A 24,214-nucleotide genomic window follows, 5' to 3' on the forward strand; every position below is an offset into this window, starting at 1 on the left:
TGTAGGCGTCAATGCACGTTACGCGTTCTGCCGTGCTAAGGAAAAATCTGTATGAACATTCGAGAGTTGCCAAATTTACCCTCAATAAAACATGTATTTTTGAGCAAATTTCAGCATATTTTTCCTTGAAATTTTCAGATATTTTAGATTGAATCGTGAACGAAATTGACTGAAAAATTTGAATAAAACTACGCACAATTTTCTCAGTAAATTTTTTTCTCGAAGGAAATATGGCAACGCCTGAAGGCTCATACGGCGTTCTTCCCTAGCATGGCAGTACAGTCACACGATAGACATGAGACCGAAACCGCGCATGATTCCTTGAGAGTATGCAAAAATATCTGATGATTTTTCAGCCTTTCCCCGAGTAATAAGCCCCTGAACTGACGGGAAAGAACGTATCCGGTCACTCAAGCTCATCATTTCGCTTCAAACTTTCGCCCGCGCCTGGTGGGTAGAAGTTTCAGGCTTTCGGGAGCGCTTCCTCCGAAATTTATTCAAGGAAAATAAGAATAAGAATTAGCGGCCCACTCAGCGAAATAAAAGTTTTTTAATTAAAAGTTTGACTCATGCCCAATTTCCTGTTGCAATTGATTTCTGCCGGTGATGACAATCCGGCCGAAAATCTAACCCTAGTCACTCGCAACGACTCCCACCTAGTTACTAAGATCTGCATAGAAAAGTATATCTCATCGCACGGGAGACAAGATCCCTGTAATGAGGTTCCTGGCGTGATTCCAGAGATTTTCCGCTTCGGACAGGTTTCCATATTTTTTCGCGGAGAAGCCGACGGAAAGTGGTGATGGGATCAAAACGGAATTAGATATTTTCAGCGTGTCAGCACGTTGTTCAGACTCTTAAATTGGACAGAGCCACTATCGAATATGATAACGTAGATTCGTTTGCAGGATCGGGTTGCGTGCTCAGATACACTTGCGCTGAAACTAACCGCCCTTTTTCTCTGCGATAAATTTAATGGATAACAGGGAAGATACTTCCTCACACACACACAATATCCTACTCTCCTTTTTAAGTTTCGATTCCAATAATTTATTGCTCCCTTCACTCAAAAATGTCAAAAGGCCGAGTGCATTAGAACATTGCGAAATGCCGTACGACACCGGACTTTTTTATGCGTGAGCGGTTGACTGTTTTTTGTTGATTACACATGAGGGGTTTTTCTTCAAAAAATGTAGGAACTGCTCATAAAATTTAAAACAAAATTGCAACTATTCTTTGGGAAGGGATGAACTGCTAATCGAAATTTTTGAACGGTTGTAATGCAGTTGAGTCGCTCTGTCTAATCTAATCTCGGAAAGTTCTGCCATTGAATCTGCAACATTATTTGGACGTATTTCTACCAAACAGACCTATGTGGAGGTGAGAAATGTGGGGTGTGCTCGTTAGTTCTCTTTGCGTAAGAGTGAATGGGAATAATTGTGCGCCAGTGACGTCAGCGGCAATGATAGTGCGCACTCGAACGTGAGGGAGCTCGTCGTCGTGGTCATTAACTCATGAGCCCTGTGCACAAGGCTCTCTTGCCATGCCCGCGGCTCATGAGTTCCGCATTCAGTTGCACATACGTCTCTTTGATAGAATGTAAAATCCCGCTTTTCCAATTCTTCAAAAGGAATCACGCCCTCTTTTACATTGTTTCTTATGCAGCTTCCACGAGCACACCCCATATTTCTCACCTCCACATAGGTCTGTTTCGTAGAAATACGTCCATTTCTCCTTACGAATGCGAATTACTTAGTGCACCCGCATGCAAAGGAAGCATAAAAAGGCGCTCGCATCTTCTGTTTCTGTTAGTTCTACCTTTGCGTGTGCCCGCATGACGAAGACAACGTGGCGACCCAAGCATGTTTCAGTCTGTGAGCTGCATTGAGCGATAAGAACCTTGTTTTCTTCGTTTAGAAAAGAATGTAACCTAATTCTTAATAGGGAATGCATCAGTTAGAGAGTAAAAACATGTGTAAAGGACTCGAAAAAATTATCGGAAGTGTTGGGAAGCTCTCAAATTCACTGATTAAAGCTATAGATCGTGTTTGATACACCAAGCAGGTGAGATTGTATCGATATCGATTGGTTCAACATGTAAACATAGCCTCAAAAGTCGATTTTGAAATCTGAGAGTACGAGTTTCTCGTGATGGATTCTTTATTCACATGAGTATAAAATGGGGAATTTTCTCATTTTCAGCTTTTCCAACCTAAATCCTAAAATTTTTGTGTGAGGTTATGATGTATTGTTTTGAACCAAACGATAAATCGAACCACTATCGCACACGATCTATTTTGAAAATTTTTGATAATTATTGTTATTGCACATGTAAAGTTCCCTTTCTGTTTGTTAGTGAATACCGTGAACGTCACCGCCATTTCTGCCGTGCTAATGAAGAACGCCGCAAGAGCATTCAGGCGTTGCCAAATTTCCCTTAGTAAAACATGCGTTTTTGACGATATTCATGCATATTTTTCCTCGGAATTTTCAGATACTTTAAATTAAATTGCAATTGTCCGAAAAATTTGGAAAAAAATACGCACTATTTTCCCAGTAAATTCGGTTTTTATAGAAGGAAACTTAGCAACGTCTGAAGGCTCATACGGCGTTCTTCTTTAGCACGGCAGAATTTGAGGCTGTTTTCCACTCACGCAATGCTGGTCCCTCCTACTCCCAGCGCGAACTCAATAAAATTTGCTCCTCGCCCGAAAGGAAACACAAGTACATTCCAGAATGAACCCCACCGCGCAAGCACCTTTATACTCTCCAAGGTCCACGTGCAAAATTGTATCCGCTCCTTTTTTCCGAACAAAGCGACAAATTACGCACCCTTCAATACCAGGACGATTTGAGGCTAATATTCGGGCAAACATCTCGTCGCTTCCAAACCAAGTGCCGCCCCGCCCATTTTAGTCCAAAAAGACATAAATGACATAGAGATCCCATGCGAATCGGCTCTTTTAGCTGGTGTTCTCGGCCTTGAATGACTGGATTCGACCCCGCCTCAGGAATGAATAGAAATCAACCCACCTTCTCTCGTATCGATTCGAACGGACATTGCCTGACCAGGGAAGAAAGGTGTACTTCCGTGCTAAGGAAGAACGCCGTATGAGCCTTCAGGCGTTGCCATATTTCCTCCGATAAAAATCGAATATACAGGTCAAATTTTGAATATTTCCCCCCAAAATTTTCAGACAATTTTCTCGGCGATTTAATCTAAAATATCTGGAAATTTCAAGAGAAAGTATGCATGAATGTCGTCAAAAATACATGTTTTACTAAGGGAAATTTGACAACTCTTAAATACTCATACGGCGTTCTTCCTTAGGACGGCCATGTAGGCGAGGGATGTCGTGGCTGAGTTAAATTTCCGCAGTTGGGTCCCTCCAAGAGATGCAAATGATGCCCTCGACAAAGGTCAGCAGCCCGATTGTTGAATCCGTGTCGATACGACGAGACAAGATGCAGCCCTATTTTGACCGTGCAATATATCGCATATCGATGTCTTATCGTGCTGCTTCGATCTTTTAATTATCGACCCGCAGGTGTGGCTTTTGACTCTGAACTTCAAAGTTGAAGAGCCGAGACCCTCGCCAGTCGTGGTGCATATTGATGGTAACATGACATTTAGAAAGACAAAACCCCGACTGCACGCCTTGATATTTCATCACTTTATACAATGGAAAAAATCGCCGATTTTTCCACCATGAAATCAAACGTTTTGACGGTTATCGATATGTCATGTGCTCAGATAAAAAACGAGGTATATTTATCAAAAGAAAGTCACATTGTCTTAATTAAACCGTGCTTATAATTTGGAGAGTGTACTCTTCCTTGTTTTTAATTTCTTATCCTTATATTTATTTTTCTTTAAACTCAGTATTAGCACTAAATATCATACCTATGAGTTCTCCCGTAATGCACAGTTGAACACCGGCAACCCTAATCCAATCTGCGATCCGGATTTTTTCTAAAATAGAAGGAATCTTTTTCCTAAAACTAACTTTTGATGAAATTTGGGCTTTATTTGTAGGAAATTTATCAAACTCGACCGATAGGCCTTTCAAAAATTACGCAACGCCCTAGGGAGCTCCTTCAAGGCTGCGTTACGTAACGCTAGAATGGGTGTCTAGTTCCTTTTCAAAAATCCAAGATGTAAAATAAAAGAAAAGGTGGCAATTTATCATACGAAACTCATCACAAGACGCTAATTTGGAGGGGGGGGGGGGGGGTCAAACCGAGCGTTACACCATTTTTACGGGGGTGCAAACCTGCGTTACACTTGGGTCACAGGAGAGAGAGCCGTATTAATAAAATTCGATTTTCAACGTTACGTATTCAATGGATAGCTATACTGCCGTGCTGAGGACAAACGCCGTATGAACCTCCAGGCGTTGCCAAATTTCCTCTGATAAAACGCAAATTTCCTGGTAAATTTATGAATATTTTCATCTCAATTTTTCAGATAATTTAGTTCACAATTTTACCCAAAGATTCTGAAAATTTCAAGGAAAAATATTCATAAATTTTCTAAAAAATGAACATTTTATCGAAGGAAATTTGGCAACTCTCGAATGTTCATACGGCGTTCTTCATTAGCACGGCAGTATACGACAGCTCTTTGCGCTTTTTCGAAATTTTGAAAAAGTAAAGATTCTCCGACCGCATCATCCTTGACCTTTTCGTCTCTGGCACTTACCGCGGCGGGGGAAAATTAAGTTTGATTGTCAAAGATTCCGCAGTAAAATATTGTCTTTTTCACCGAGAAGAGGAAAGAAGTTAACAACTTACAGCATCGCTTCCTCGTCGTAGCGCATAATGTCCCAGTTTTTCACTACTTTACGTCGTTATCGTAATTCCGATCGCGGAGAACCCTTTCAGGGCTTCAGTCGGGGAGTTAACGAAACTATTCATGCCGATAATTTTACGAGCGTGATGTATATGAAGTTTCCTCGTGCTCCATGAAGCTGTTGCGCTGTAATGGCTCTTTAATGAATTTTAAGAAAATACAGCCGTTAACTTGAAACGAAGACAAATTACTCCTTGATGAACCCTGGAACCTCAGAGAGTCTTCTTTTCAACAGCTTGGTTTTTCACCCACTTACTATTACATTGTTTTGCTTCTTTCCGTTTTATATACATTTCAAGTATCCCAGTATAGATAAGAACAATTCGATAGTGAATGTCGATAGTTGCTCTACAAATAAATTGATGATTTTTTATTCGGACTTCGTTTAACAGAGAGAATTTAAACCACATCAGCTATTGCCGAATTTAACTGGGCAATATAATTATTCACAAGAGAACGTTTGTGTGGATTTGTTTGAAAATTTTAAGGAATTTTCTTCGTAATGTGCAGAAAATTTACTAAAATTCGCACAAAAATCCGCACAACAGTTTTCATGTAAAAAATTATACTATGTCCAATTTTTGGCAATAGCTGATGTGGCTTGGTTCCTTTCTGCTGAACGCGGTCCATTTTTGAGACGTATTCCCCAAAAATTGTCGCAGAATCCATCCCATAAAAAAGTGCCTCCGAGCAAGGAACCATATTTTTTATTTTGACCAGGAATAAATATGAAATAATAATTACGGAAAGTCGTGAGTGATTTGAGAAGGGGACTTGACGAGCTTAAAGAGGCTTGACAAGTACCGAAGAAGGTAAGGTAAAGGATGACGGCGCAGACATACAACTATTCGTGCTTGATGGACGTCCGTGTTGCGTCTGCAAAATTGAAGGCGTGATGGCGCGAGGCGTAGACTCGCAATGTAATGTCCTCGTGTATTTTTAATAAACCGAACGAAATGCATAGAAAGTTGCAATCATCAACTTCTATGGTAGAATATTTACAACTTGAATGGAGAAATATGCATTCAGAATCTTAAAATCGTTTAAAATACCATTGTGTGCTGCATATTTTTACAGAGAATTCTTCCTTGCAGGAGCAACGAATTATTTTGTCTAAATTTAAGGTAATAAATCAAAATCCAATCTGAGTAAGAATATTCGACTGTTTGCCGAGGCATTTGACAAAATGCCTGATTCGACTATTTGCCTGCGACATTATTCTATCCCTTCTCTCTTAGTAATAATTATTAAATATTTTCTTTACATTTATCAATTTAATATATTCAAGTACTGTTTTACTGGTATAAACTATGCTTAAACTGTATAAACTAAGGGTTGAATTTGCGTTTCTGTTGCAGCGAGCTGCCGGAAATTCGGCCAGTGGCGCCGCCGGGCTCGAAGCAGCCGCCGCCGCTGCTGCGATCGCGGACCCTGCCGGCCATCGTCGTGCCAGGACTGAGCATCTTGCAGGCCCAGATCGGACCCAAATATCATCGGGACCTCGCTCCCGGCCCCGGTAAGACCCCCAATTCCATTATCCCCCGCTGCTTCCACATCCCCCAAGGCGGCCCCGCCTCCCCTTCGCACCCTTCGCCAATCCACCCGCTCGCCCTTCGCCAAATCATCCCAGTTGACTCCGTTACTACCAATCCAGCTGTTGCAAAATTTTAACTAAACACTGGAAAAAAACACATTGGATCTAGAGTCTAGACTCTTAATAACATCGACAAGAAAAAGTACTCTTGATTCAATCAGAATCCAACTTAAATCAAGGACCAAGCCTCTTAATTTAAGCGGATTTCGTTTTAATTCAAGCAAAAATCCGATTGAATCAAGAGTTTTTTTTTCTTGTCAATGTTTTCAAGAGTCTGGACTCTAGATCCAATGTGTTTTTTTTTCCAGTGAACTGGAAGAATACTAGCTGACGATGTATGAAATATCTTACAAAGGGGATCCCAGGGTAAGGGCACCAAAATGCCCCTTCTCACGGATTTTGAATTTAATGGTCAAATCCCCTTCAGGAGGTCCTGAAAACATAGTTTTAGGCAATTTTTACTTCCTGACCCCAACCATCCCCCTCCAACGTCTAAAAACTCATTTTTTGGGGAATTCTGGGATATTGTCAAGTTTTAATTCAAATCTCCCACGTGTTTCGATGAAATCGCTTCAAAATTTCACCAAATACACATCAAACCAATCAGATTAAATTACGTGCCTATGAATTTCCGCAATAGCCATCATCAGGGTAACAAAAATAAGAACTAAAAGTATTAAGAAGACAGTAAAAATAAGAAAAGTAAATATACATAGTACGCATGCATCTTGGCTAGGATTCTTCTTTCGTCAAGTCAATTAAACGATGCAATAATGAAAAATTACAGAAAATTATTAAATGCTCACCGAGCAAAATTTTGCTGCTCTTTTTTGCTTTTTTTTTTTTTTTTTTACCAATTTTGGATTTACTTATGTTTTGGAAACGGGTGTAACGGTGATCCTATTACTTTTACTTAGTTGTAAGTGGGTTTGGTTACGGCGCACGAACGCTTCGAGGAGCCGAACGGAACTATTCTAGATATATTCGCATCGATCTGACAACGAGGTCGTGGCAAGTAGCTTCCGATCCAGATCCCATTTCCCTCGTTTTCACCACTTCCGTTTCCGGCGTGGCTTCCCTCGCCCTTCCTCCCCCCCCCCCCCCCCCTCCTTACTGTCCGCGCCACAACCGCCGTGGTCGACCTCCATCGCCCATCAATTTTCTGTCCTCGTGTTTTTGACCCGCTTTTCAAGAATCACTCGGATCCCCCTTTATCTCCTCTTTACTTTCCTAACACCCCCAACCAAGTGGCCTCTTGCTGAAAGGAACGAATCAACCTTATCTCGGATATAGATTAATCAAAGTTCGATTAAGTACACTATGAGAAGAAAACACGATTTTTGTACCCTTACCTGGAGAAAATAACTTAAGTTTTATTAAATTGTTTTGTATAAATTTAGTTTAAAGACAGGGTGTCTACAAGTCCGAAATTTCCGGGAAGTCTGGAAATAGTACTGTTTTTTTAAGGGCGGTCCAGTGCGGAAATTCCGCAGAAATGTCCGGATTTTTTTTTAAATTTTTGGTAATTTTTGTCGCAATTTCAAATTTTTGAAATTTTTCTAATTTCGTCAAATGGAGGTACTGGAAAAGTACGGATTTTTTCTGTTGGAGGAGGTACTGAATGTCTTGAAAATGTACTGAAAAAGTACTGTAAAAGTACTTATTCTTGACAAGCCTGTTTTAGTAGACACCCTGAAAGAAAAGAGGTAGGTGGATAGAGAAAAAGGGTTAAAAGGAGGGGTGGAAGGAGGTATGTGTGAAGTTGGGGCGGCATCAGGTCGTACACCGCAGTGAAAATGAAGAGGAATAATTTTTTTTTTTTTAATTAACGGCAATTTCCTCATTAAATTTTAGGGGGCAGATCCTTATTCAAAATTATTGCTTGCATAGTGCGCATGCATAATAAAATCTAGTACTAAGGAAGAATGAATCTCAGAATTGTAAACCTTTTCTTGAAGTTGTCAGTGCTATTTCATGGTATACTTGAAATCGTACCCTCCCTCCCTCCCTCCCGGTACGTTTTTGGAACAGTATGTACTGAGTGTTGAATGAGTTTTTAATCGGAGGTGTCACTCAAGTGGATCCTCGCCCCTCATATTATTCGCTACACACCAATTTCGTTGACCTGTAGGTATTAATATTACACGGAGAAAAAAAACTCGTGCGTGGGACCCGAAGTTCAGGTCATATGGATCTCTGAAGTTTTCAGATTGAGCATCTGAACACTTTAGGTCTAGCTGCCGAAATTCGGATCACACATCTGAAACTTCAGCTCTTGCATCTGAAGTACTTCGGTTCTCACGTCCGAAGTACTTCGGTTCTCACATCCGAAGTACTTCGGTTCTCACATCTGAAGTACTTCAGATGTGAAAACTGAAGTTTCAGATGTATGATCCGAACTTCGGTAGCTAGACCTAAAGTGTTCAGATGCTCAATCTGAAAACTTCAGAGATCCATATGACCTGAACTTCGGGTCCCACGCACGAGTTTTTTTTCTCCGTGTATGATGATTACCTTGTTAGCGATCGACCATTCAAGTATAAATCTAATGGCCTGTTTCCACGATCAAATTGAACCATCAAATTGGGCCTCTCATTGGTCGCATCCTCACCTCAGGTCTTTTTCCACCAATCAGAGCTTCAGTTGGATGGCTCAATTTGATCGTGTAACTGGACCTCTAGAAATTGTATGCAGTTGGAATGGGAGTATGCACACAATCTATAACACTTGTGAGCAAACACTGTTCATTGCTGCATGAGTCACAGACCTTCTCGAAACTTCTATTGTTTTGGTTACTATATGTTTTTTTCTCAATTAAAGTAGAATAGTAATATACTTAATTTGCTGTAACACCGAAAAAAAAAGAAGAAAAAACAGAGAATCCTACAATTTCTGGTCTTTTACATAATGAGCATTATTTAAAGTGTTTTATTTGGAGTCACGTATTTTACGTTATATTAAAAACAGAATTAATAAATGAAAATAAAAATCAACAGAAATGCACACGCAAGATTATTAATAAATAAATTCCATCGAACGTTCTTTTGTCTCCTAATAACGTTGGAAATTTAATTCATGTAGACAGGTGAAAGCATACAGGTCTTGTCTCTTAGTTACGATATTTTTAAATATAATTTGTCCAAAAAAAGTAGGAAGCTCTAATCATGTGACGCGCTAATTCTTACCGTGTTAAGAGATCCATCATGAATTCATCAAGGTGATGGCAAAATCCTGGAACCACCTTCAAATTAATAAAGCGCCAAGGCCAATGGCACATAATCACCGAAAACGAAGAGGGAATTCGACAATGATCGGGCCTCACACTCAAACCTCGTATCAACAATACGAACTTACGGTCAGATAAAACGTTTTGACTTCTCCTCGGGCCCAGTCGCGAATGGGTTTTCAAATGCCTCGACTCATTGTAACAAGGGACTTTCTCCGACGCAGTCCTCTGCCGGATCGTCGAGGGAAACGGAGATTTTCCGGAAGGTGTCATCGGTGAGACGGCGGCAGGATCCGAGTCGTCCGACAACCGGCGGAGCTCCGAGACATCGCGTTAAGCTCAAAGGTTTAACTCCGTCGTCTCGCGAACGAAAGCTCAATTCAGCCCAAAGCTCCGAGCAGATTGATTCAGGTTCTTCTCCAAATGTTGTCAAACCGTCTTCACCGAAAGAAAAAGTTGGCGTTGTGCACCGACAGACTGCTAATTTTGAGCCAGCTGACCCAGTTCATGGGTGGTTTCACGATCACTGGAATAGTTTTGTCGCCGTAACAGAAAACACATTTTTCGGTCATATTTTTAGTAGTAATGATAATCACTCGAATTTTCTTGCATTAATCTACACAGGGTTACGTGTTATTCAAATATTTATCGCTCTACTTTTCAATTTTCATATACAAGGTTACTCAAAAGTCACGCACCACTGGCCATGAGGGGGATGGCCATTTGAAATTTTTGAGGCACCCCCGCCCCCTCCCCTCGAAGGGATCAAAAACTGGAAAGTACCTAAAAAAGTCTCCCCCTCGATATGAGGAAAAACGTCTTGAACCGCTAATCGATATCATAATTAGGACTAAAGTAATGGCCAGTGGTGCTTGACTTTTGAATGACCCTTTATAAATGGCTGAAAATGTGCTGATTGTTACGCTGACTTTTTACCGCGTAACAGACTGCACATTTTCTGAATTTACGTAATACTAATTGAGAAGTAGAACAATAAATCATTAGAAAGCGTTATAATACGTAACCGTTTGAGGATTAATGCGAAAAAAGTCTAGTGATTATCATTTCTACTAAAAATATGACCGAAAAATGTGTCGTCTGTTACGGCGACAAAACTATTCCAGTTATCGTGAAACCACCCTCATGCTGTACACTCAGGAAATTGGTGTCGAAAATGTCGCAGGCAATCAGCAATCGCTGGCAATGGACCACTACACAAAGTACGAATTTAAGCATTCCGATACATATTTCTGAACCATAATTTCACGCAAAACACGATTCTCGCATCGAAATTACTGAAATCAACTCCCAACTAAGATATTAACGCTTTTATTTTACAATGGTTATGTGTAATTTGAATTGCCCGCTTACAAGAAACTCAATACTGTGAGTGACTTACGTGATTCAATGCGTAAGTTCCGTCACGTACTACAACGGTTTCGGCAGTTTCTCGAGCAAGCACTGTTCATTTCCCACCCTGTGTTGTTCAAACTATAAAAAACTTGCTACAGCTCAGCCAAAGCGTCAAAATTGGAGGTTTTCAGATTTTCACATCGGAGAGACTGTCATAGTAACGTTTAGTGCGCGCTTTGACTCACGTCGATTTTTGTGTCTTCATGAGCAGGAGGTGTGGATTCACGCGGCAAGAAACATCGAATATCTTGGTTAGGAATTAACTTCAGTTATTTTCGTTGCGCGAAACGTGTTTTCTATGAAATGTTGGTCAAGAAACATCTATTAGAATGCTTAACTTTGTACCTTGTCTGGTGGTCCATTTTAAGCCAGCTGACCCAGTTCATGCTGTACTCATAGGAAATTGGTGTCGTGAATGTCGCAGGCAATCAGCAATCGCCGGCAATTTGCAAGCGGCACGCGTATCAACTTATCAAATTGCAATAATTCGGGTCATCATGCATCATAGTAAAGGTCTCATTGGTAAAGGTTCAGTTACACGATCAAATTGAGCCATCAAACTGAAGCTCTGATTGGTGGAAGAAGACGTGAGGTGAGGATGCGACCAATGAGAGGCCAAATTTGATGGCTCAATTTGATCGTGTAAACTGGACCTTAACAGTGGCGGAGCTTGAATGATCGATTACCGATATTTCTCCATTTGAAGCTATAGTAAAGAATCGATTATTAAGGTTTTCGTTGCGGACACCCTGTTTATCTATCCTTTTCCATAGATTTGAACGGCAGATCAATCGACTCATCGCAGAGCACGCTATGCCACTGATTGGTAAAGAACAGTGACAGTACGACTTCGGCTCAGAGCGTCCTCAGATTCGGGCGATTCTTTGCTAGGAAGCTAATTTAGTTGTTAATCCGAACCGGACCTAAGTAAAGTCACTGATATCATCACTGAATGCATTGGCACTGGCTTATTTAGCGTGGACTCCAAGGGCGTGTTGAAAGCAAAACCACTTCATTAGATAAAATTCCGTCGAAGCAAGATGATCAGTAGTGATTTAAAGAATTATATTTTGTAAGAACTCCGCAACTTCTTTAACAGAATTACTTTTTTTCACTTCCACTATCGACATGGCAATACTGCATCTTGGGTTCACTAATCTATGCTGGGGGATGCTTGGAAGTAAGCTGCGGCAAACACCACGATTGCGATTTCTCGAGGGTTTAGCTTGTCGCTCTAAAACGAGGTGTGTTTGTCCGCCGATAACTGGATGAATGCAGACGGCGCACTCTCTATTTTGATTTTTTGGCTTGAAAAATGAGGCTTACTCAGCCGTATGCAAGCGCCTTCACTCGTGGATATGAAAGCTGGGTCAAAGATTATATATTTTAGATGGCCCGCACCGCTATCTTCCGTATAATGTAAAAATTACACTTTAAAAATACACCATTATTAGTGTGGCACTAGTGGTATTAACTCTCAGCTTTGGCTGATGAAGACTAATAATTGGACGTATTTCTACCAAGCGGAACTATATGCATTCCGACATGAGCCCTGAGACACATCAGAATACATTATATGCATAACAGGGCTCACGTCGTAATGCACATAGTTCCGCTTGGTAGAAATACGTCCAATTTATCCCTTTAATGTCCAAGCCGGGTCAAATTGACCCAATTAAGGCTTGCTAAAAACATGTAGCCCGCGGGTCGTATGGGGCCGTTACATACGAGCTATATGTAGAAGTATAGATATAGGTCTACAAATACGCCTTAAAAAAATTGACTTCAAATTGAAAAAATGAGCAAATTCGAGTGTCAGAACAGTCAAAGATAGAAAAGACGTAATCGGGCCACGTTTTTTAACTTGTCACCCGAATCTAAGCGACACCTCATCGGCCGCTTAGAGCGGAGCATTGCGAGTTCACGCCTCGCTCCATCGGGCCTTCAATTTAGCGGATACCACACGGACATCCATCAAGCTCGAATAGTTGTATCTCTGCGCCGTCGTCAACGCGCATCCTTTCTCTTGCTCTATTCCCATAGTATGTTTGTTTCTGTTTGTCTGAGTCAGTCCTGACTCGAATACGTCGATTAGATTGCGTTAGTGTGGGGTATTTCAAATACGTTGTCTCTCACCTGGGTTCTGAATATTAAACTCTCGTTGGTGCAAGGGAAGTTTGGGTTCGTTTGTTGAATGGTATGGTTTCAATTGCGATTCGATTCGTTCATTTTATTGTAGATCTCAAACTAGAGGAAAACCACATTTTAGTGGAAAATAGACCTTCAGAGTTGTAGTCAGAGGTGGTTATTAGACAGTATCTTATATCTGCCTTCAGGAAGGCTCTTGGAGTATAATACTGTAGGGGTTTAAGGAGACCTTTAACAACGAGTCAAAATAGAGACCATTCTGAAGAATGCTTGTTAAAACTCAACCTCATTACCTTCTTCATGGATCATTGTACCATTTTTCAAGGATTCGTAACCGGACACGCTAAAAATATGAATGCAAAATATTTTGGTTGTACCAAATTTAAAATTAGATCTGCAGATACCGAAAAGTTCGTCAAAATGATAACATTTTGGTTTTGAATCTTTTAATTTATACGATTTAAAATAATCGGTACCTCTGGAGGGATCTATTCACGGACTAAGATAGTTAAATTTTGTTTCATCTTATCCATGAATTTTCCTCATTCATTCAGGAATGTTCACAAGAAATTTAAGGCATATTTCGATTGGTTCTATTTTGAGAAAGTGATCCTGAAAAAATATGTTTTAACGTCATAGTGGAGGTACGCCCTTTCAGACTTTAACCACCTATACACAAGGTTCTTTTGAACTGAAAATATCAAATAATTAAGGACAGGACATTTCATTCTGTTTTTGTGTTATTTTCATGTGGAATTTGTCACATTGAGAGCTTTTTTACTTTTTTGGTGTCAATTCCTCGTTTCTGCTTTTGCGGTCGCACGAATCTTGGCAATCTTAGAAGGCAGTCACGTAGAACCGTCAATGAAGAGGGTAGAGGGGTTGGAAGGGATCAGTGTGGGCTCCGTAAAGGAATCTTTCATAAAAGGGATTTTTACCTCGAATAGTTTCAAAACCCAGCGCTCGGAAGGGTTAGAGCTAAAAAAACTTCTGTTGACATTGATTGAGTTTTTGCATTGACTTAACGTTGCCATACTTCCCAGTGGCGTGGCGTGTTTTGGGATGTATCGATTGTTATGCCATTTAAACCTGTGGAAAAGGATCGATAAACAAGGTGTTCGCAGCGAACACCTTAATAATCGATTCTTTACCATAGGTTTAAATGGCAGATCAATCGATACATCGCAAAGCACGCCACGCCACTGCATACTTCCGAAATGGATTACTGCAGCGGCAAATTATTTCACGCTGTGTCTGTAATATCCAAATTTATCCAAACACGATAGTCCATAAATCGCATTATGAAAGCACGGGTATTTTGTATGAAAAACACCAATTTATGTAAATGTCTTCCTGACCCAATTCCATATAACCGCGTCTCGCACAAGATTTCCTCAATTGCATTTCTTCAATGGTTTATTCATATTCAAAGACCATCATTTTAGTCTTCAAAAACGCGTGTTGATTTTGCTATGACGCGTGAAAGGTTTTCTCTTTTCCTTCCTTGTTTTTAACCGACAAGTTTCTCCCTGTGGCGTGGCGTGCGTTGCGATATATCGATTGATCTGTCATATAAATTTATAGAATAGGATCGATTATTAAGGTGCTCGCAACGAACACCTTGTTAATCGATTCTTCACTACAGCTTCAAATTGAGAAATATCGGTGATGTGCAATCCATGCATTGATAATGGTCGCACTTATCAGAAATCGCGGCATAGGAGTCGCATGACCGGGAGTGTACATTATGTACAGCACGGAAAAAAAGGTAAATGTTGTTGGATTATATGTACGTTTCCAATCAATTGTGGTAGTGCACCAATTATTTGGACGTATTTCTATCAAACAGATTTATGTGGAGGTGAGAAATGGGGTGTGCTCGTAAAATCAGAATTTGAGAGAAGTCGGCCGTCCGAAATTCTAAAGTTCTGCTTTCGCATACGTCTGTGCAGAAATTTTAATATTTCTCCGCAAAAAATCAGGATTTGATCAGGATTTGGAAAAATTATGAAATCAGGATTCAGCAGTCAAAAATCAGGATTTCCGAGAATTAAAAAAACTAGAAACCCCCTCAAATACGTACCTTGCCCAGTGGTCCAGGTCCATTCCTTTTCAATGCGGATCGAGAAATTATGCGATTTCATTGGTCCGGGCGGCAACTTGGGGGTGGTATTGCGATTAATCAAACTAGTGACGGTTGCAAGTTGCAAGGGTGCTGTGTTTAATTGGAACTCCGTGTCATCAGAGGTCATTAATCGTTGCTAACCGCAGCCCACCAAACGCCGCGTCGCGATCCGCTGCTCACGCTGTCCGCTCGGCCTTTGTTTGCCCCGGCATTTCCCTAACAGGCCAATCAGGCTAAAAATCCCATGTTCCGCTGAAATTTAATTGCTTAAATGCCTGTCATACGCTGTAAAGCCCGGATTTGCTGTTCTGGCCTTCGTAACACCGAGGGGGCGGAGACTGGGGAGGTTATAAACTGGAAAAAAAAAATTCTCACGAGCATTACGACCTTTGTTTTCCAGTTATTGCAATTTATATATTAAGAATGGGAGATTTATATATTAAGAAAGCAATTTATATTATTAATATTTAATAATCAGTCGGTCACCTGTGGTGTAGTGTTGTAGCGCTGGCTCTATAATCAAGAGGTCCCGGGTTCGATTCCCGGCTAGGTGACCTGAGTTTGATGGTTTCAGACAATGGTCACCTGGGGCTAGTGGTAAGCGTAGGGTTAGCCAATAAGGGCCTTTTGAAGCTTGAAAAAAAAAAAAAAAAAAAAAAAAAAAAAACCCGAGTTAAATTTATTTTTCTCTCCTTTTTGTAGTTATGTACATACACTCTAATGATGAACTACGTAGTTTACTTAATGAATATAGTATTTTTTATAGTGTTCTCTTAGTGTCTTAGTAATAGTTTTTGTGTGTACTGTGTCAGCACTGAAGAAGTCCCGTATGAGGAGGCGGGGGACGAAACGAGTCTAAAAAAATGCTATAATTGGAAAGTAAAGAAGGCTAGAATGCTCGTGAGTAATTTTTTTCTGTGTATTTTTTATTGGCGACTTCAACGTTAAGTTTTAAACTGATTTAAAAACTAGAAATGCACGTAATTTGGTGCATTGTTGCAGATTTTCCATTTTGCTTCAGGGTATTAAGAAAAAAAGTTTGGTCTCGTATGCTTACACGATAAAAACCCATTTTGGATGGATTGAACCTAAGTCATGTTGGGTAAAATCTGATTGTTGCTCTGAGCGAAACTAGGCTATATTTTACCCGAAAAATTCGGATTTACCGAGCTTATAGTGAGAAAGAGCTTTTTTCTGTTTTGAAGGTCTTATCGTTAGGTCATGCGCAATCCTCAAAAATACACGGAAAGAAACTTAGTGCTGAGCCCTACGACTGTAGGGTCCAGCCGCACAGACTTTTAGGGCTCAGCACTGCTGCCTCATTAGCTGGCTCCATTTTTTATCTAAAGTAAGGGCTCAGCACTAAATTGTTTTTTTCGTGCATGTATTCGTTTTTATTCCAATCTTTTCTTATTATTTTTCTACACCTTGTCCCTCCTCCTCTTCTTCTTCTCCTTCCTCCTTTTCTTATTCTTTTCTTCTCCTAGAAAATTGAACATGAACAATTGGACACTAATGACGCACGAAAATATAACGGTATAAATGAGATGGTGGCCTTATTAAATAGGGCATATTTCTTTCGACTTGAATTTCATGGATGCTCATTGTTTCCGAATGAAGCTTTTGATTTCAACGGTAATGGCAAAAAAGAAATGATGAGATGTATTCCTCGAAATTGTATCCAAAGGTTTTAAATTTCAAAAGTAATGATTGCAAACGAGAGAGCAAGCCCTGGTAAAAGTTGACAGTAAAGTTCCAAAATACCATAGACCTACGGCCGGCTGTAAGATTCCCAATAGCTTCTTTAGCCTGCTACACAATTTCAAACAGCCTCTATAGCCGAATTAAGCAACTCACAGTCAGGCGATAAAGTGTATGCTAAACGTCACTAATTACGGATGCTAGGACTTAGTGAGTTTTTGGGCCGTGGTATCTTGATTTATTTTGCGAGGAAAGCTCCGTACTTTTGATGGATGCCTGCCATTCCAAATATATTAGAGCGCCTTCAGTTTCGTATGATACTGTGCAATACTTCTGGTGTGAAATAGTTGCTTCAAGCGCCGTGGCACGCTGCGGTGCGGCAGGCGGGCAGCCAGCGCGAAACGCGCATTGGCGCCTACAAACCTAACAGGGATACTTCACGCGTTGCGCAATGCGTGAAGTATCCCTATTAGGTTTATAGGTGCCAGTGCGTCGCCGCTCCGCTTTGTGTTAGGCTCTAATATTTAATTTGGCGGAGCCAGCGTTATTCAACTCATGATTTTGAAATGTTTGCACATCCTGTATGGATTATTCTCGTTTTAATTGATGAAAAAAAATATGTATTAAAGGAAAATATAATGTGTGTTTTGTAAATATGAAGGTGGTTCCGTATCAAACTTAATAATTTACAAAGCACACGAATTTCTACACAATTTCCTATAGCCTTTTATAATTGATGGCGAAAAAGCAACAACCAGGCGATAAAGTGTAAAGCCCGGCTATAGGAACTATAGCCCGGCTGCATAATTTTTTATCGCTCCGTATAGCTCGGCCGTATGATTTTCTCCGCATTCTACAGCCAGCTATATAATTTTCTGTAGCCTCCTTTAGCCGGCTATAAGAATTCCTATGGTATTTTGAAACACAGCTCTTATCGCCAATTTTTACCAGGAAGAGTAAAGGCTTTGGGACTTAACTATAAAATATAGACCTTCAGTGAGCGGAAAATCGTGGAGTTAAGGAAATTCAGGATGGGCTCAAAAACGGTCCTATCGATACCCCTTCTCTGAAGATTTTTGCTATGGACTATACCCGAATTTCACTTTGAGAAAAGCGATTTCAGACTTTTGTCTGTGCATTCTCGCGATTTTACCCGCACAGACTCCCTGTTCGCTGTTCTTATCGTCGTTTCCCGTACGAAAAAACGTAGCCACATTTTGAAGTTGCTGAATTCCCTCGAAAATTGCATATTAAGCAGGAGAATTCTTGGCATATCTGACTAGAAGTCACTAATTATCCCTCGGATTTCATGCAAAAATCAGAAAAATGTTGGATGAAATTGCACGGGTAAATTTTTGTAAAATATAACAATTGTTCCAGTCATTTGGCAACCTCGGAATGGAGTTACGTTTATTCGTTCGGAAGACGACGATCCATCAGATCTCCTAATGAAAGTTTCTTTTCACCACGCTGGTGCATTATCCCTGTGAATTCCCTCAAGGTCACATCGAAGATTAACTGCACTCCGTTTCTCAGGCTGCATGCACGCACCAGTGACGTCACTGCGCCGGAAAAACGTTAATTGCAAAACACTCAAGACCCGGGCTAGGTCAGGCGTCCTGTGCCAGGTGGCCTTCGCTCTTCGCCTCGCAAGGCTCCCCAATCGGACGTATTTGTGCCAAACGGAACTAAGTGCATCAAGACATGAGCCCTAAGACGTATAGGAATGTATGCATTGCAGGGCTCACGTCATAACGCACATAGTTCCGTTCGGCAGGAATACGTCCAATTTTCGATTATCGCACGGCACAAGAGCAAGGAAGCGACAACGCAGGGCTTGACCGCTACTGGCGCGAAAGGGCAAGCTAACTGTAAACATGGGAACGAAGTTGCCCTCCCGTCCGTGAAAACCCCCGGAAAATTCCGACTCCAAGAAATAACGTCAGATAAGCATTCGAACGCTACCAAATTTTTCCGAATAAAATACGCATATTTAAGAAGTGGCATGAATTTAATAACTCGGCTTGGTCGCATGAAATGAATTATACTGTGAATTAAGTCCACCGAAAAGTTACATGAAAAATATTCTCAATTTTTATCAGAAATTTAGTATTTTGCCGGTAGAAATTCCGGGACGTTCGAATGCACTTACGGTGTTCTTGCTTAGCCCGGTGGAAAAATAATCGGCGTTCCCAGGAGACCACGCAACCCGACGGAAGCTGATATTTCCCGCGAGACTTGGAAAAGAGTGGGGGGGGGGGGGTAGTAAATGCATTCCTCCGTTCCATCTGTGTACCGGCTTGCATCAATCAATGTTAGTCTAATGCATCTTACCGGGGGCGGTGGAACCGCTGCGCTACGCGAGACGGCACGAAGTTGAGTCGCGGTTGTGCCGTGTCGCTATGGGCTTCGGGGGTCAGTTCGCGGTGCACTTACGGCTGTTTTCCATAGGACGGTGGAGAGTGCTACGCGCTTGGCCGCTGAAAGAGGTGTGCTGCTGTTTTTAAACAAGCGATAACCTCGAAGGATGCTCCTATCTCGCGGTTTACCGCCGGATCTTAAAACAAACACGATGATGCTCGGCTACTTTTTTCAGCACGTTTTTACTCCTCTTCATTCTTCCTCACTGTATTTGAGCTGGAGCGCTCCGTCCTTTTTGGCTCCGCGCCGCACGGTGGATCGAGTCGATAGGAGAGGTCGGACAAAATTTGGAGACTTTAAACGCTTATAACTCCGTTTATACAGAGCTTTGAGGTTCTGAAAGTGGTTCCATTGGTTTCCTCGTGAAATTTTCTTCTGAGTGCATCCCTTTAAATTTTGATCGTGATGAAATAATCAAAAATTCGCAGTTTTACTCAAAATTTTAATGTCCAACCTCTCTGATTGACTTGTTCCTCTGTACGCCGTCCTGTTTCCCTCCGTGCAACTTATCTTGCACTAACGGAAAAGTTCTGTCTTATCGTTGCACCTTTGATGAAAGGGCGTAATGCCGTTGTAACGTGAGCTCTTAAAAGCCTCACTGAAAAAAAAAAGTTTGGTAAATCCGAACTAGTTAGGATCATATGGAACCATGATTTTGTTCGGTACACACGACCGCATTATTCGGTCTGCTCAGCCGAACTGTTCGGTCCGCTGAACCGAACTGTGAGAATTTATTATGGTTCGGTCGCACAAACCGAACAATTCGGTTGAACAGACCGAATAATTCGGTTGTGTGTACCGAACAAAACCTGGTTCCATATGATCCTAACTAGTTCGGATTTACCGAGCTTTTGTCTTCAGTGTGAAGTTGTATGGGCTACATTGCTCATCCTTAAGAACATTATTGAAAACATTTTCCAAGGAAAACTCCCAAAATCCCACTTGGTTCAATTGAGACCCAGGCCCCTCCTGGAAAAAAGTGTAACATCTTATTTTTACATTCATTCTCTTCTTATCTTTTCTTTCTTTCACTGCGACACAATCCCTGTTTTTTCCGGTCAGTACCGTTTTCGACTTATATAAAAGTGATAAAATTAATACCAAAAATGTTACAAAATTACAATCATCCTAAGGAAAAGCCTGAACAGAAAACTTCTCCTCTCCCAGCGGGTTTCGCGGTGGTTCCACCCGCCAGTTCGATAAAACAAAGAAACCGTCATCGTATCAATGAAATAAAAAAAGAAGAATTCAGAATCCTCTTTCCGCTCCGAGAGGACGAAACTGAAACCGCCCTGAAACCAAAGCGAAGCCTTAAACCATGTTAATAGGTCAGACCGTGGGGCAATTAGAATTTATTTACTGAAATGAACTCTGCGCGGAGGGGGCCGCGTATATCAAGCGCTGCAAACGGCGAACCTCCCCCCCCCTCTCCCCCGCCCGCCCTCTCGTCTGCGTGCGCTGAATGGCTGAAAAGGCCCGGATTACATCCACTCAAATCCTCTTATCTTGTCCCCGCGCCAACAACTTTACGCACAATTAATGTTTGTTTTTTTCTGTTCAACGTTCCCCCGACTCCCCGCTCATTTGCATTCTGACTGTTTTATTTTCGGTCGGTTGGTCTCCCCCCCACGCAGACTAACTAAGTTTTCAATTGAAAGGCACGGAGGGAGGGGGAGGGATCGCTTTAACCCACATACCTCTTTCTTACCTCATTCTCCGTTAATTGCCACCCTTGAATCCGGACGTGCTCTCCGGTTCGCCGTCCGGGTTAGCTTCCTACCACAAAATTTACTGCACAGTAGTGGGAACTACGCTCAGATTTGATGTTCAACTTGTTTTTTTAGCCATGATCCCCGATCGTCAAAATGGATTTCTTGCGAGAGCAGAAGTTGCCGATATTACAAACCAGAAATAACTTCTCCGCCTCATTTACACAAGCATCACTCTGCATAGCAAATTAATAAAATTGAAGTTATTTCTAAAATCAGCCCAATTTTTTTCGTTTTCCATTTTAATTTGTAAATTAAAATACCATTCGACTGAACTCCGAGACAATGTAAACTAATACCAGCGTTGAGAAGTTGAGTGAAGTAACTCAAAATTTTACACAATTTTTAGAGCGAAATTTATTTTAAAAATTTAGCTGATTGCCACACGTAATTAAATGTTACATCATTAAAACTCTTGGTTATAAGTACCTCTAAGTGTGTTGAGGATTGAAGTAATCGCAAAATGCTACTATTTTAACTTTAATGACAATAAAACTGTATAATCTCAAAATGAAGGCGATTTTTATGTCTGGATGAAACTCTGTCATTCTATTTAAAACAAGATATTCCAGCAAAGTTTTACCTCAATCTATGCTGTTGGCTCATAGCGTTTAACTAATCAAAAAGTGGGAGGAGTTGGTTTCGAAGATTCAAAATGATTAATCAGGCTGATATTTCCAACATATTTTTTCCGTTCTCTTCGGCGTTTTTTATTACCGCTTACCACGAGGTAGATTGTGTGATACTGCTTTAACCACCTTGACTGAAAAATTGTACCATCCCGATATGAAGGCGGTTTCGAAAACTTTAGTAGATTTGTCAAGCCTTTCTCCAAAATTCTACATCCTAACTCATACTTTCGTATTTCCGTATTTTTCACCACGGAGAGGGTAATTTTTAAGCATTTCCAACGAGTTGAAGACTCTGATGAGTATGCATGTCATATTTATGTCTTTAAGTTGAATTTCCTCGTTTCTTTGTTTCAGATCAAGAATTAAATACCCCGGGTATGGCGAGATTATCAATAGCTGACACCAATCTGCTCGGTGAGTAAATTAAGCTTTACTTATTTAGACCGATAAAACATGGCTCCTCGTTGAGCTTCTATGGGTTTCGGCCCTGTGAAATTTGTATCAGCTCAGTTTTCAAATTTTAAGCCTCATCAACTTGATCGATTGCTTTCTGAAATCACACGCAACACAAATATTTTCGAGTCAGCACAACTGAACTACATTTTGCATGAAGGAACGATTTGTATCCATGAGGAACTTCAGGCGCATTTATTCGAATACCTATCTGCATGTGGAAACTATTGGAACATATATTATTTGAGGGGCTTGGAGGACACTGCGCACAAGTGCAGTTTTTGCTAGTTCGAGAAATACGCGTTTGAAGTTTCGAAATTTAATGGATCCTTATGGCGAAAAGAAAGTTTAAACTGGCTTTTTGATGCTTAAAAATTGGAATTCGGTAGCGAATTTTTCACAGAATATGCATTAAGGTGATTCGATGGACGCCATATTTTGTGTCAGAACGGCATGCGATATATTGCATCAATTGGTTCCATTTTTTCAGCTACTCGTCATTTTTCTCCAATTTTGAGATCGCAATTCTGTTGTCACGAGACTAAAGCACTCTCTTACCAATTTTAACAAAGAAATTCAACGTAATAAAGGCATGGTTTTTTTAGAGAGAAAACATCGCATTCGATACGGATATCGAAACTGCACTCGAATGCGATATTTTCTCTCTAAAAAAAACCACACATTTATTGAGTTGAATTTCTTTGTTAAAATTGGTAAGTGAGTGCCTCAGTCTTCTGACAACAGAATTGCGATCTCAAAATTCGAGAAAAATGACGAGTAGCTGAAAAAAATGGAACCAATTGATGCGTATATCGCATGCCGTTCTGACATAAAATATGGCGTCCATCGAATTACCATAAGATTAGTTTTACCTGAAATCTTTAATATTTAAATTTTTTCAAGAACTGCACTCATGCGCCTTGTCCTCTAAGCCCCTCATTTCTAAAATGAGCCGAGCTATAAACAATAGTTACGTTTTGCAAGATATAGTCTACCTGACCCATAGAGCGAATGTGTGCGACTTAGCTCGCAGGAAGAAACTAGACGAGACTTCAAAAGTGACCATGACTTGATCACAATTCTATTAGTATATTAGCCGTGGGGCTCCGCGACATTTTGTTCCCCGTTAGCGCACGAGGAAAATCGGCTGAAAGTCGTCAACTCAATATCTCGAGAAAAGCTCTTTCGCTCGGAGACTCTTTGAGCAAGATCCTCTTCCCATGCTTTAGTTTCGTTTGTGTTGTTTTTCTAAGAGCGGATCGAGCAGAAGAGGAGCACTTCTCGGAAACATGCATTCTACTCGAATTGGAGGAAGTGAGCTCCCTTCAAAAGAAAATGTGTGTCTCGGTGTGCCCGCCTCGCCCGGAGCAGTGTAAGCGTAGGAAGAAAGCATACTGTGCATGTTCACGTGGAGCCTTAAAACCGTCCTTAAATTCCCGACGAAATCCGCCATTACGGCGAGTGATCGAAAATTATGCGAAAGCCCCGAGGGCCGATTTGAGAACATCTTGTTAAAACGCTTTACAATAATGTGTACTGCGAAGAGATACGTACTGTAAGCCGTCTAGATCTTAGATTATATCTAGAATTATTTTCGCGTAATAAATACCGCTGCCCACGATGTACCGTACTTCAGAATTACAGTTTCAAAAGACGATAAACTAATAATATTATTTTGTCAAGGGATATTAAAAACATTTCGGTTATTCTGCGATCGAAGTAGAAGAATAATTGGATTGCATTTTGCAAAAAGGAACCAGGAGCATTACCACGTTGATAAGATTGTGCAACTCCACCCTCTGCGGTAAAACTACTGTAATCATGCAAAAATATGAAATTTACACGGTAATTTTGTCTTAAATTTACAGCTTTTAGCGTGT

The 24,214-nt window shown here is 40.8% G+C and overlaps 1 protein-coding gene across 4 annotated transcripts in view; it reads left to right on the plus strand.

Moving 5' to 3' along the window:
- The window catches only part of wake (ankyrin repeat and fibronectin type III domain containing protein wide awake), a 370,794-nt gene that overhangs the window by 213,125 nt on the left and 133,455 nt on the right, over nucleotides 1-24,214 (plus strand). For all 4 annotated transcript variants that reach the window (XM_072299299.1, XM_072299300.1, XM_072299301.1 and 1 more), the window contains exons 2-3: nucleotides 6,211-6,368; nucleotides 22,236-22,295. In XM_072299299.1, the coding sequence (XP_072155400.1) occupies nucleotides 6,211-6,368; nucleotides 22,236-22,295 (218 nt within the window). The remainder of the gene's footprint in view (nucleotides 1-6,210; nucleotides 6,369-22,235; nucleotides 22,296-24,214) is intronic.

Source organism: Bemisia tabaci, chromosome 4 (assembly GCF_918797505.1).
Source record: "Bemisia tabaci chromosome 4, PGI_BMITA_v3".
Classification (NCBI taxonomy): Eukaryota; Metazoa; Arthropoda; class Insecta; order Hemiptera; family Aleyrodidae; genus Bemisia; species Bemisia tabaci.